The 14,780-nt window shown below is 40.5% G+C and overlaps 1 protein-coding gene across 1 annotated transcript in view; it reads right to left on the minus strand.

Moving 5' to 3' along the window:
* LOC134641794 (von Willebrand factor A domain-containing protein 5A-like) overlaps nucleotides 1–14,780 on the minus strand; it is a 48,920-nt gene that overhangs the window by 9,341 nt on the left and 24,799 nt on the right. Inside the window, exons 13-20 of the mRNA XM_063494371.1 lie at nucleotides 14,644–14,747; nucleotides 7,493–7,713; nucleotides 6,895–6,933; nucleotides 1,580–1,597; nucleotides 1,226–1,243; nucleotides 873–890; nucleotides 519–536; nucleotides 165–182 (exon numbers count right to left, since the gene is read on the minus strand). Coding sequence (XP_063350441.1) covers nucleotides 165–182; nucleotides 519–536; nucleotides 873–890; nucleotides 1,226–1,243; nucleotides 1,580–1,597; nucleotides 6,895–6,933; nucleotides 7,493–7,713; nucleotides 14,644–14,747 — 454 coding nt within the window. The remainder of the gene's footprint in view (nucleotides 1–164; nucleotides 183–518; nucleotides 537–872; nucleotides 891–1,225; nucleotides 1,244–1,579; nucleotides 1,598–6,894; nucleotides 6,934–7,492; nucleotides 7,714–14,643; nucleotides 14,748–14,780) is intronic.

Below are 14,780 nucleotides of genomic sequence, written 5' to 3' on the forward strand. Positions count from 1 at the left end.
CCCATTACAAAGGCCTTCAAAACCAATACTCCAGCAACTGTGCAGTGAATGTTTGACATTTAACATTTCAAATAAGTTCAAGTACAAATGTGTTGGTTTGTTTGTTTTTATTTTCAGAAATGCACATGTGTGTAGATGTGTGTTGTCATTCAGCCTCTACTTACTTGAAGCACCCAAACGACCTTTGTAAAAAAAAAACAGAAAAAAGAAAAATCAGGTTTAAAGTTTACAACAGGGTGAACATATTAGAGAAAAATAAAAACTGGCATTACCACAACCTCCATCTTTAAAATGTATTAATCAACCTTAAACAGGCTGAGGTTATCAGGTACAATTCTCCACTTTGGGACACAGCCCATTACAAAGGCCTTCAAAACCAATACTGCAGCAACTGTGCAGTGAATGTTTGACATTTAACATTTCAACTAAGTTCAAGTACAAATGTGTTGGTTTGTTTGTTTTTATTTTCAGAAATGCACATGTGTGTAGATGTGTGTTGTCATTCAGCCTCTACTTACTTGAAGCACCCAAAAGACCTTTGTAAAAAAAAAACAGAAAAAAGAAAAATCAGGTTTAAAGTTTACAACAGGGTGAACATATTAGAGAAAAATAAAAACTGGCATTACCACAACCTCCGTCTTTAAAATGTATTAATCAACCTTAAACAGGCTGAGGTTATCAGGTACAATTCTCCACTTTGGGACACAGCCCATTACAAAGGCCTTCAAAACCAATACTGCAGCAACTGTGCAGTGAATGTTTGACATTTAACATTTCAAATAAGTTCAAGTACAAATGTGTTGGTTTGTTTGTTTTTATTTTCAGAAATGCACATGTGTGTAGATGTGTGTTGTCATTCAGCCTCTACTTACTTGAAGCACCCAAACGACCTTTGTAAAAAAAAAAAGAAAAAAGAAAAATCAGGTTTAAAGTTTACAACAGGGTGAACATATTAGAGAAAAATAAAAACTGGCATTACCACAACCTCCATCTTTAAAATGTATTAATCAACCTTAAACAGGCTGAGGTTATCAGGTACAATTCTCCACTTTGGGACACAGCCCATTACAAAGGCCTTCAAAACCAATACTGCAGCAACTGTGCAGTGAATGTTTGACATTTAACATTTCAAATAAGTTCAAGTACAAATGTGTTGGTTTGTTTGTTTTTATTTTCAGAAATGCACATGTGTGTAGATGTGTGTTGTCATTCAGCCTCTACTTACTTGAAGCACCCAAACAACCTTTGTAAAAAAAAAACAGAAAAAAGAAAAATCAGGTTTAAAGTTTACAACAGGGTGAACATATTAGAGAAAAATAAAAACTGGCATTACCACAACCTCCATCTTTAAAATGTATTAATCAACCTTAAACAGGCTGAGGTTATCAGGTAAAAGTCTTCACTTTGGGACACAGCCCATTACAAATGCCTTCAAAACCAATACTCCAGCAACTGTGCAGTGAATGTTTGACATTTAACATTTCAACTAAGTTCAAGTACAAATGTGTTGGTTTGTTTGTTTTTATTTTCAGAAATGCACATGTGTGTAGATGTGTGTTGTCATTCAGCCTCTACTTACTTGAAACACCCAAACGACCTTTGTAAAAAAAAAAAGAAAAAAGAAAAATCAGGTTTAAAGTTTACAACAGGGTGAACATATTAGAGAAAAATAAAAACTGGCATTACCACAACCTCCATCTTTAAAATGTATTAATCAACCTTAAACAGGCTGAGGTTATGAGGTAAAAGTCTTCACTTTGGGACACAGCCCATTCAGGGGCGGATCTAGAGAAATTTTCTTAGGGTGGCAAAGAAATCAAATGGGGTGGCAAAATCAAAGCCTTTTTTGTCCAAACACATATGCAGGTGGTTACATATGGTTAAAATGATTCCTGAATGAAACCTTCAGTCACTTTATAGCAACATGGAAGACGACAACAGACAGTGCCTCGAACTTTATTAAAGCATTCAGTGTGTTTGGTGAACAAAGTCAGCCTGAGGAGTCAGCGTCAGATCAAGACTCTTCTGAAGAGACCAGAGCAGACTACCTGGACACATTCACCATCCTGGAGCAAGATAGCGGTCTTGAGTACCAACTTCCACCACATCAAAGGTGTGCATGCCACCTATTAAATTTAGTTGCCACAACAGATGCTGCCAAGGCATTAGAGATGAATGATGCATACAAACGGCTATCACGAGCAGCCTTTGAGAAATGCCAAGCAATCTAGAACAAATCAGGTTGGTCCTACATGGCAGCAGAAATTGTGGAAAGTGAATGCAAGTTCCAGCTCATCCGGCCAAAGCAAACTCGATGGAACTCAACATACATAGCTCTGGAGATCATAAATCAGAAGAAAATGATGCTATCAGATTTTTTGTGACGAATTCAAAGTGAAAATGTGAGTTTTATTTCTTATTTCTAAAATGTGACATAAATGACACAGGTGGAAAACAACGCTGGAGCTACCTCACTTATTTGTTTTTCAAACCTTTTTTTGAATTTTTAAAATGCATGTCCATACTTGGGTCTACATTCCACATCTATGCCTGAAAGTAATTTACTAAAAAATGCTTTATGTCATACAGGCTGAGTCCAGCTGAAATTGCTTCTTTGTTGAAGGCTTTAAACATCCTTCAGTCTGAGACCAATACGCACATGGAGTGGCTTCTTCCAGTGATCTTCCAGCTGAAAGCTGAACTCAGCAGACTGGAGACCTCCACCAAAATGTGTCTCCCACTCATCAGAGCCATTCAAGATGGTGTCCAAAAGCACTTTGGTGGGATGATGGAAGACCCTGAACTGATTGCTGCTGCAATCCTTCTCCTGAAGTTAAAGACCACCTGGACTGAGAGGCCTGATATCATAGAAGCAGGTCTGATTTCATAATTTAATATCATGCCGTAATCAGTTGTTTCTTATGAATTTCAATAATTAACTAAATTAACTATTAATTAAATAAAGTACAATAACATGCACCTTTCTAAACAAACTGTAGTTTTTGTAAATTGTGCACTATAATAAACTCTTGTAGCCTCATTTATCCAAAAATAAATATCAGAAATATTTAATGTGTTGTGTATTTGTCATTCAACAGGTCTGATCTATGTGAGACAACACCTTGACCAGATGGCAGAGGCTGGGGTGGAGCAAGTCAAGCAACACTCATCAGATGAAGAAGACTTCTTCTTTTCAATGAAGTCCAAAAGGCCACAAGGTTTAGGGGAGCTGGATGGGTACCTTGCCTGTGTCTCGGACAAGATGGATCTGCTGAATTCATTTCCACACATCAAAAAACTGCCTGCGAGCGTCTCTTTAGCTGTGCTGTTCACTGTAAAGCCAGCAAGGATGAACTCTACTAACTTTGAAAATCAACTGCTCCTCAAAATTAACAGGAGGAACTTTAATTTAGAGGTACAGTAGGGCAGGGCCAAGTTTAAAAAATTTAAAAACATTTTTATAGCAGCTGCCGTACAGTTCAGTTCAGTACTTGTTCTCTTATTTGAGAGTTTAGAATAAACTCATGCAAAAGAATTATATGGTTTTGTATTGAAAACACTGTGATACCTGTTGGTTTGGTTTGTTGGTTTGGTGACCATTATCCATTTTGATGTATACTATTGCAGTTTAAATGCCACTGCACTTTAATTTGTAAAGTTTTTCTTTTAATTAAAAAACAACTACTTTGACATTTATACCACATTGTCTGTTTTGCACTACTCAGAAGAGGCTGTCCTCCTGCTCACAAAAAAGTAACTATGTAACTTTGTACATTTTAAATGAGCTACTCTGAAACGAACTGGGGGGCTCTGTCTGAGGTAATGTCCACGGGGGTGCCGAAACGCACAAACCAAGATTACAAAAACCCTTGCTGCAGTAGTGGACACCAGGGGGACTGCCTCTGGCCACCAGGTGGTGCGGTCAGCAATAGTCAAAAGGTACGTAAAACCTTGTGACTGCGGCAGGGGACCCACCATATCAACATGCACATTATCCAAACATTCGCTGGACATGAAGAACTGCTCCAGGGGTGCCTTGGTGTGTTTATGAACCTTCGCGAGCTGGCATGGAATGCATTTCTTCACCAATTTGCGAAGGCCTGGCCAAGCAAACTTAGAGCTGACCATTTTATCAGAGGCACAGACCCCTGGATGAGAGAGAGCATATAATGAGTTAAACCCCCATGAAACGGGAACTGCTGGGTGAGGGCGGCCGGTGGAAACGTCACATACCAGGAGAGGACCACCGTACTGCACGGTCTGTCCTCCAGCATGAGGCCGATCTGCACAGATTCAAGCGCGAGGATGTCTGGGTCACCAGTCTGAATGGCAGCCATGGCAGAGTAGTCCATGCCGACAAACATGGGAGAAACCAGTGCACGGGACAAACAGTCAGTTTGGACTTACCAGCCACGTGCTGAATGTCCGTGGTAAACTAAGAAATGGCTCCAAACTGGCACTGCTTGCGCGCACTCCATGGGTCAGAAACTTTGGACAAGGGTTTGTGGTCCACAAGGACATGCCACTTCTCTGTGGCATGTCTTTGGAATAGTCTCCACCTAAAAATTAGATCTTCACAAAGACTTGATCAATTTAAATCGCTACTTAAGACACATTTTTATGCCCTGGCTTTTAACACACTATGACGCAAGCATCTTGGTTTTATTTTAATAGTCCTAGTTATTGTTTTAAATTGTTATTATTGTTTTACATTGTCTTTTTTGTAAAACAATTGCATTTGTCACGACACAATATATTCAGTTTTAGCATTTAAATTCACTGTTAACTGTAACTACGCTCCAAGTGTTAATGCTATCCTAATTTAATAAACAGCACTGTCATTTGCCACACCATGCCACCCTTCTAGATCTGCCCCTGAGCCCATTACAAAGGCTATCAAAGCAAATACTTCACCTATTTGCATGCAGTATTGCACATTTAACATTTCAAAAAAGTTAAAAACAAATGTTTTTATTTGTTTGTATTTTTTTAATGCACAGATGTGTGATGTACTGTCATTCAGCTTTTATTTAACTGAGACACATCCGAACCCTCTTCTCTCTCCTATAAAATCCGAAGAAAAAACAAAGGTCCAGAAATTTTTACTTTTTAACATTCATAGCCTGATATGCAAATATAACACATTTATACATCATTTGTATTTATACATCATGCTCAAAACTCTAGTTTATATAATTAGTAATTTATAATGTGTTCTCTAGTGTTTACTTTTTGTCAGGTTAATTTTTTTGTTACTATGTGGCCATTATGCATCAAGCACTGTCTGCCACAAAACCCCTCAGCCTCAGTTTAAGTTATGATACCCCCCCCCCCCCCCCCCCCCCCCACTAAGGATTAGCTAACAAAAATAAGTAAATAAATAAACTAGTAAAATAATAGAATTCTAATATCAATACAGTGCCTCACAGATAGTTAGTATTAGGTAAGTAGTATTTAAAGTGTAAAAGATATTCACCTATATTCTGAAATGTAAACACCCATGAAGGGTTAGTAGTAGTAGTTAAAGTGGAAAATATGTTCACTAATAATCCAAATATAACAACAGCAACATTTTGGCTTGCTTACTCAGGATACAGTCCATTATAATGACTATCAAAGCAAGTACTACTGCAACTGTACACACAGTATTTATTATTTAACATTTTGAACAAGTTAAAACAGAAATGTGTTTCTATTTTTTTAGAAAGGCATTGATGTGCAGATGTGTGTTATACTGATATTCAGCTTCTACTAACTCTTATACCGTCCTGAACTCCCTAAAATTCTGAAAGCACCTAGGATGTAAAAAAAAACAAAACAGATGTGGGCCAGGTCTGGCAATGATGGCACTATTTATGTTCCTATGTTCCTATTTTAGTTAGAAGACCCAAATGCCATGTTGCAATACTATACTGCTATGGTAGCCAACGTTTTAAATGCAGATTTGACAGGTTTGTGAGCGTACACTTTATCCAAAAGCTAGTGACGGTTTACTCATCTTTGCCACTGAGTGGCTGTAGCTCAGGAGGCAGAGCAGGTGACCTACTGATCGGAAGGTTAGTGGTTCGCTCCCTGGCTCCTCCAGTCTGCATGTCAAGAGTGTGGATGTGTATGAATGTAGTTAGGAAACACTCAGTTTAGAGAAAGTGTGTACTTGGGTGAAAGTGGCATGTTGTATAGAGCACTTCGTGTAATCTGGGAGAGTAGAAAAGCGCTATATAAGAATCAGTCCATTCATTGTCTGAACAGAGTTTCGTCATGCTACTTTTGTACTATTATGTTCCGGTACATGTTATTATTAAATGGCTTGATTAAGGTACACTTTGGCTGACATCTGGGGCCAGAGCTGAAACTGTTCTGGGCCAGCACAAGGCCAGTAGTGTGTCTGCAACTGGCCCGTGGCTGCACACAACTTACACATGACCCATATACCGCAAAGAATGACGGCCCTTTGGTGGCCCAGCAACTGTGCAGTGAATGTTTGACATTTAACATTTCAAATAAGTTCAAGTACAGTCCCCTGGAGATCCTGGGGATGCTCCCTTCCATGTAAACCGAAGAAAGAAAAGGTCCAGAAATTTTTACTTTATAACATTCATAGCCTGATATGCAAATAAACACAAATACATAAACACTGTTATACAATGTTTATCTGCTCAGTCTGGTTGTTCCATTTTCATGTCATAATGTTCCTGACATGTCTGCCACTAAAGTTTCCTCACCTGCATCCTGTTCTCTGATTGGTCCCTACTGTATTTATGCATCATGCTTAAACTCTAGTTTAAACAATTAGTCATTTCTAATGTGACCATTATGCATCAAGCACTGTTTCTATTTTTTAGAAATGCATTGATATGCAGATGTGTTTTATACTGATATTCAGCTTCTACTTACTCATATGTCGTCCTGAACTGTTTAAATTTGGGAAAGTACCTAGGATGTAAAAGAAACGGATCAAAATATTTAATAAGAATCTGTTAAAGGGAAGTAAACATATAAGAGAAACACTACAAACAGTATTTAAAATGTGTAATGTGTAAAATGTGATATGATTTTTGCTACTGAATCTCACGTTTTGCTTTAACCAACTTTTCTTTGTATTTGTTACGACTAGATCCTGTGAACTGACTCTGATAGTCTGCTCTTTAATTTATCATTGTGCTCTTTTCATTCAATTCAATTCAATTTTATTTATATAGCACCAAATCACAACAAAAGTCGCCTCAAGGTGCTTTATATTGTACAGTAGATACAGAGAAAAAGCCAACAATCATGTGACCCCCTATGAGCAAGCACTTTGGAGACAGTGGTAAGGAAAAACTCCCTTTTAACAGGAAGAAACCAGGCTCAGGGAGGGGCAGCCATCTGCTCCGACCGGTTGGGGTGAGAGAAGGAAAAAAGGATAAAGACATGCTGGACATTCAAGATCAGCTATCTTCATCTTCAAACTGTGGCTGACAGAGTTTACTTTTTTATTTTGAAATAAACTCACAGGGTGTTGGAATATTTCTGCGCACAAGAGGTCCTTGAATCACTTCGCTGTTGTCTTTGTTGACAGCAATAAAGGCAGTAAACGAACTGCTCACTCCTGATTGGACACTGAGCTGCACCACCTTCTCCTTCACTCCTCCATCTTGCTGTCCTCTACGATCTCTCTCCTCCATCTCCAGGGAGCGAATCAGATTGCGAGCACCCAACCTGTGAACTGTTAGTCTGCACGCAAAAAGGAAAACATTACAGAGTTGTCATGTCATACGTAATATTGCCAATAGCTTATTATGCTTAATACTGATCAGAATATAATCAGGTACATTAAATAAGTATGTTAAAGTTTAACTCATATAATGAGTGTGTGTGTGTGTGTGTGTGTGTGTGTGTGTGTGTGTGTGTGTGTGTGTGTGTGTGTGTGTGTGTGTGTGTGTGTGTGTGTGTGTATTTAAGGAAGATAGGAGGGAGTGATCGACACTGAGCAGCCAGTAATCTCAAAGAATGTCTGATGTCAATTAAATGTATGATTTAATGACAAAAACACAGTTTTAAAGAGAAAAGAAGATTTTTTACAATGAATTTTAATGTGAGAATGTGTTACAAACAAATCTACCTGAAATAGAGAACAACATAAACTAGATGAAACACTTCTCCATGAATTGCTACCTTTTTATGGTGAAGGGGTTTGTGTGTCCCAGGCATCCCAGGGACTATGTTGTCGGAGGTTAGGCTCTCCGATGGCAAATTGGTTCTGGGTGAGGGACCAGACAAGGAGCAATTCAAGAGACCCATCTGAGTGAAAGAAATAGGGAACAGTTCACCCTCCTGAGGAAGAGTTACTGGGGTCCCACCTGGGAGCCAAGCAAGGGGAGGGTGCCTGGTGGCCTGGTCTAAGCCCATGGGGGACGACTAGGCACAGACTGAAGAAGGGACATGGGTCCCACCCCCCTGTACTCAAATAATAGAACACCATGCTCTTGATTTACCGTACGATCTGCATCCCTACCCTCATATATGGTCATGAGCTGTGGGTAGTGACCAAAAGAATGAGATCACGGATACAAGAAGTGGAAATGAGCTTTCTCCAAAGAGTGACTCGTCTTTCCCTTGGAGATAGGGCGAGGAGCTCATCCATCTAAGAAGGGCTCCGAGTAGAGCCACTCCTCCACATCAAAAAGGAGCCAGTTGAGGTGGTTCAGGCATCTGACTAGGATGCCTCCTGAGCATATCCTAGGTGAGGTGTTCCAGGCATGTCACACTGGTAGGATGCCCCCCGGGGCACACCCAGGACACACTACAGAGTGGTCTGCTTCTCCCCACCCCAGGGAAAAGGGTACCACCACCTGGGTCTGGGTGCAGTTTCCCCCTCCAGGGGCAAGGGTACCTAGACCCGGGGCTTAGAGTACGCTTGGAGAGTGTGATTGTGTGTACAGCGTCTCTTTATGTCTGTCTCCACGTTGGGTGAGTGTTGAGTAATTGCATATGAGAGCATGAGGGTGGGAATGGATGTTTGTATCTGTGTGTGCCTGTATGTCTGTGTCCATATGTCAGGTCGGGTATCAGACGCCACCTCTCTGGGGACATCTCGGGACCTCCAAGGTATGGAGGCCTATCTCCCCCCACCACTTCCCCTGCCATGGGCAGACGCCCTCAGACATCGGTGCGTTGGTGATTCTTTGTGTCCGGGGGTGGGCGTCCAGGTACACACCGGCTCACTCCTTGGTGGCTGCTTGTCGGGGCCTGGAGCCTGGGGCTCGCTCGGGCCACTTCGGGGGTGGGGTGCCCTCGGCCTCTCGGCCTGGGGCTCGGTCACTCAGGCACAGCTGGCTGCTGGCGGAGCTCCCGGGCACGTCACTGCAACCCCCCCTGGCTTCTGCTCCACGGCTGCTGAGTGACCCCTCATCTGGGACTCTCCTCAGCTCTTTCTGGGACAGTGGCGCGGCTGCCCCTCTGTTGGTCTTCCTTGGTCTCTTGTGTTCTGGGGGCCTCTGGATGTCTGGAGTTTTGATCTCCTCCATACCTGCTTCATGCCCTGGAGGATGGGTCTGTGGCCCCCCACACCCTCTAGCAGATCATTACATGAAGGAACCTTTTAAATACAAGCGCACTCATGCTCACAGGTGTACACACGGGTGCTCACACACACAAACTACACCCTTTTTGGCTCCTACCTCAAAGCACACTGTGCGCTGTCGATCTCACGTGCTGCACAATAATGTTTAATATTAAGTATTTACTGTTATATTCCTATAGATCATCATGATGTTGTTTATTCTATCGCTCTCATTTTCTTCTGCTTGTTTTCTTTTTTCTTTCTCAACAGTGATCCAGGTGATCGATATATGTATTTTTTTTCTGCTTATTTTGTTGGTTTTTGTTTTTTGCCCTTTTTCCCCGTCCCTCTTCTCCGCTGTTTTTCTTTCCCTCTTTCTTTCTCCCCTTTCTTTTCCCCCGTCAAGTCTGTCCCGTATCTAGCAAGTGAAAATAAAAAATAAAATAAACAATAAAAGGTGAATCAAATAGACCATTATGGCAAGGCTGGGATGGTCCATTTGGTAAAGTAAATCCATTGGGCATCTTCCTTCGCCTTTAGACAATAATTCTGATGGCAAAAGAGCCAAACGGGACAGGCAAAAAAAAAAGGACACACTGCAGAGATTGCAGCTCTCAGCTGGCCTGGGAACGCCTTGGTGTTTTCCTTTACAAGCCTAAGGAGATGGGCAGGGAGAGCAAGGTCTGGGTTGTCTGCTTAGGCTGCTGACCCCACCACCTGGGGCTGGATAAGCCAGGGAGGGAGGGAGGGTTGGATGGATGGATGGATGGTGAAGTAATTATATCCATATTTGACTGAATTTTCAAATGTGATGGAAGTTTCCATGTTAAAGAATAAAACAGAAAAGAAGAAAATGTATTCTAATGGTATTGTTTTAGATCTGATCCTTAAATAGTTTTAACAAGATTGCTACAGGCCTCCAAACCTCATGTGGTCTTCGCATTAGCTCAAGAACAGGACAGAAAGAGCTTCAAACACTAGGTTTCCATGGCTGAGCAGCTGCATCTGAGCCTTTCAATACCAAGGTCAAAGCAAAGAGTGTGAAAAGGAGTGTTCTCTGATGGGCATGTCTAGATTTGGGGGTTGTCAGGAGATTGGTATTTGTATTACTGCTTTGTGCTAAGTGTAAGGTTTGGTAGTGGGAGGATTTTAGTGCAGGGTTGTTTTTCAGGAGTTGGGGTTGTCCCTTAGTTCAAGTGAAAGGAACTCTTAATGTTTCAGCATACCAAGAAACTTTTGACAGTTTCATGCTCTCAACTTTGCAAGAACAGTTTGGGCCCCTTCCCGTTCTAGCATTACTGCACACCAGTGCACAAAGCAAGTTAGTGAGTCTGATGAGGAAGAACTGGTCTGGCCTGCACAGAGTCCTGAACTCAAACTGATCAATGACCAACCTCACAAATGTCCTTTTGAAAGAATGATCAAAAACTTCCTAAATTATCTGTGTATCTGAGCCTCAGTCTCAGCCTCACTTTGCTGTTTTGTTGTGGGAATGGAGTCTCTGCCTGTCAGACAAGTAACTGCAGCAAAATACTCAACAGTGTCACCTTTATTTGATCATAACAAGTGTAGAAAAGCTCAGACTGCAGCGTAGAAGTTGCTGAAAGGGAGGAAACCTACAATAAGCTGGAAGTGAGTCAAACATTGATTTGTTGATTATTAACAATATTGTATGCAATTGTTGAGGACCACTGAGTCACGGGGTTAAAGTCTACTCATTGTGAAAGAATTTCTGCACGTAAACAAAGCTTTTGTTTACTTGCAGTTGTTATGAGATGTTTACATACACTCATCATGGGAATGAATTTGATGGTATTTCCGGGCTTTTAATGGTTTCTTTGAATTCTTGTTGTTCCAGGGTGGAGTGATCCAAATTAGCTGGTTTATTTACATAGACTGCAATGCTTCTAATCTACAAAGAAATCGTGTAATTCACTTGTGTTGTGTGCAGGCCTTTGGTCACAACATGTTGAACTCTCTCATTCATCAGCCACTTCGTTGCCTTATTACTCTGGCACAATTATGAAATCAAATCCAGTGTCCTTCACCAATCCTTTCTGTTACACATGCATATTTTATATTTTGCAGATGACCGCCCCTCCCTGAGCCTGGTTCTGCTGGAGGTTTCGTCCTGTTAAAAGGTTTTTCTTTCCCTCTGTAGCCTGCTTGCTCATAGGGGGTCATATGATTGTTGGGTTTTTCTCTGTATGTATTATTGTAGAATCTTCCTTACAATATAAAGCAACTTGAGGCAACGGTTGTTGTGATTTGGGGCTGTATAAATAAAATTTAACTGAATTGAAGAAAATGGTATTTCCTTTCAAATTTCATGTGGCATTGAGCAAACATGACAAGTCGTGCCACAAAAATAATCAGTAGGCTGTCTCTTCAAAATACAACAAATACTAGAGTGTCCAGATGGTCAAATGTAAAAAGAAATTGTAAAAAAAATGTTATTATTTGAAATGGAGTCACTTAGTCTCACAAATTAAAAATATACATATATTCTATTTGAACAGGACAACCTACTGATATTTTTTGTTTTAGCAGTACAACATAGTACAACAGAGCATTTTTTGAAGAAAATATCTTCAGTAGTATTTAGTATTTGAAGCTAAAATTTCACAGTAGTCATTATACGTGCCCAAACTTTTTACCAATGAACTTTTGTGAAAATCAGAGATGGTTGAGCAGAAGTCCTGTGTTGATTTCAAACAGAATGACCCTTGAGCTGGGTTTGGCTTTACTGACTGTTTGAAGTTTGAAGTTACTTTTTAACAAACAGCTAGTAGTTTGTGTAGTACAAGAAAAACTACCCATTAGCTTAAGAAATTCCTGAGCTGTCCTTAAATTAACACCAAAGCTGGGTCCGCTCCCTAGACCTCAAAGAAAGGCTGCAGCTTGGCAGAAATCCCACAGAAGGAAACAGAGAGAGTCAGGAGAAAGACAAGCTATGAAAGAGAGAAAGCAAGAGAAATGCAGTTTGGTGTATAAACAGATGGAGATTGAAGACAAAATGAAGATAAAATGCTCAGTGTATCATGGTAAGCCACCAGCAACCCAGTTGCAGCATACCTAAGGGATGGTTTAGGGTCATCTGATACAGCCCCAATGGGAAAGTATTAACGAGTAATATTAAAAATAGAGATAGTGTCTGACTCCCAAATGCAAACTGATGATTCCACAGAAGAGAGGGCTGAAAGCCGAGGGCATTGCTCCCTATTCTACTTTTAAAAACACTAGTAACCACAGGTAAACCTGCAGTCTGACAGCAAAGTGCTCTGCTGGGACTATATGGTACTGTCAAATCTTTAGTCTTTGTGATGCAGCCTGATTACTAAAGGAGAATGATGGCAGGTAGAAAGACTTTATATTCAAATATGGATTTAACAGAGAGCCAATGAAGACAAGCCAGTATTGACAAAATATAATCTTTGCATTCCTGTTAGTACTCTCACTGCAGTGTGTTGAATTAACTGAAGACTTTTAGGGAGCTTTTACAGCCCTGATAATAATAAATTACAGTAGTCCAGTCTAAAAATAAAAAATGGACTAATTATTTACTAACTAATCTTTCAGCATCACTCTGAAACAGGATGTTTCTAATTTTAGAGATTTTACAGAACTAAATGAAAACAGACCTAAATATTCCGTTGACATGTCCAGTAAAGGAGATATCCTGATCAAAAGCAACTCCAGGATTTTTCACAGTGATGCTGGAGTTTAAAGTAAAGCCATCATGAATTTGGTGAGACACTACTTTTCTAAGTTTTGTAGGGTCGAGTACAATAAAACCTCAATTTAGTCTGAATTTAGAAGCTGGAAATTAAGAGTTCATCCAGGCCTTGACATCTTTAAGACATGACTGTAGTTTAACCAACTGATTTGTGTAACTGGGCTTCATGGAGGCATTGTTAAGAAAGCAAATAGAAATTTAAAGATTTTTAAAGAGGATCTGGTAAGCATACATAACAGTACATTAAACTTACTGTAAAAACTACATTTTAAAGGTTTATAATCCCTTCTTAACTACTTTTTGTTGTTATCAATCACATTGACAGAGGATGGTGACCGGTTATCAGTCTGAACGAGTCCTGACAGTATCTTGCACGGATTTCTTTCTGCTGCTGACAGATTTGTCTTTAAAGGTCAGACAGGCTTTGTTTTCTTCTCTAAACAAACACTATGTGCAATGTACAGACAAGTCTGTCATTTTTGTACAAAAGCAGGCTCTGAGGACAAAAAATTGTTGTTATCGGCAAGGTACCTGTGTGTGTCAAGCTGTTTATTCTCAGTATATTTTACAAGAAAAGTGTCAGATTATTGCACAATAGTGTTTGGACTTGAATTCAAACAATGCCTCCTTGATTTTGTCAGGTGTGTCGTGTGTGGAGGCGAGGAAGAGATGACCCAAACGCTGGACTCACGGTGCAGGATAATGGTGTTTTACTGCGGGTAGGCTGGATGAACAGAACATGAACTGAAATGACTGACTGGGTGACTGAACTAACTGGCTGACTGGACTGGACTGGACTGGGCCGGCTGGCTGGCTGACGGACTGACTTAACTGACCATACAGGCGGAGAGACGACATCAACATCAATGACACGACAAAGAACTGGAGGAAACTGAGGACTTAAATACACAGACTGATGCGGATTATAATGAGAGACCGGTAAGTACACAGCTGAACATAATCTGGCTAACGACATGAGAGACGAGCTGATACGGGAAAAACAGGAAGTGAGAACAACATTGATGTGGCAAAATAAACTGAACATGAACAAACTGAAATCACTGGGTCGCTGACCCAGGAACCCTGACAGATTTCACACAAACCGCAGACTGAGATTACTCTGTCATGTCTAATATGTTTGTGATCAGTAATGATCTACTATTAGATGTTATGATACCCCTAATCCAAGAAATAATGATTAGGAAAAGGTGAAACAGATTTAAAACTAGGCACACAGCATTAGGTCTGTGTTTTGTTAAATGTTTTACAGTTAGTAGTATCATAATTCTGAAAATACTGTTTTAATTTCAACACATGGAAACTCACAATTCAAAACAGAAGTGTTGTTTGTGTTAAACTGTTTTACCCAGTGTCCTCTGCAGGTCTGAGACTGAAGTGCAGCTGGTTCTCAGAGGGATGACCTGCCAGGCTGTACTTCAGCGTCACACAGCCCTCTGCTGCCTCTGAGCTCTGACACAGAGTTACAGTGCTAGAAGTCACGTT

This window comes from Pelmatolapia mariae, linkage group LG14 (genome assembly GCF_036321145.2).
Source record: "Pelmatolapia mariae isolate MD_Pm_ZW linkage group LG14, Pm_UMD_F_2, whole genome shotgun sequence".
Classification (NCBI taxonomy): Eukaryota; Metazoa; Chordata; class Actinopteri; order Cichliformes; family Cichlidae; genus Pelmatolapia; species Pelmatolapia mariae.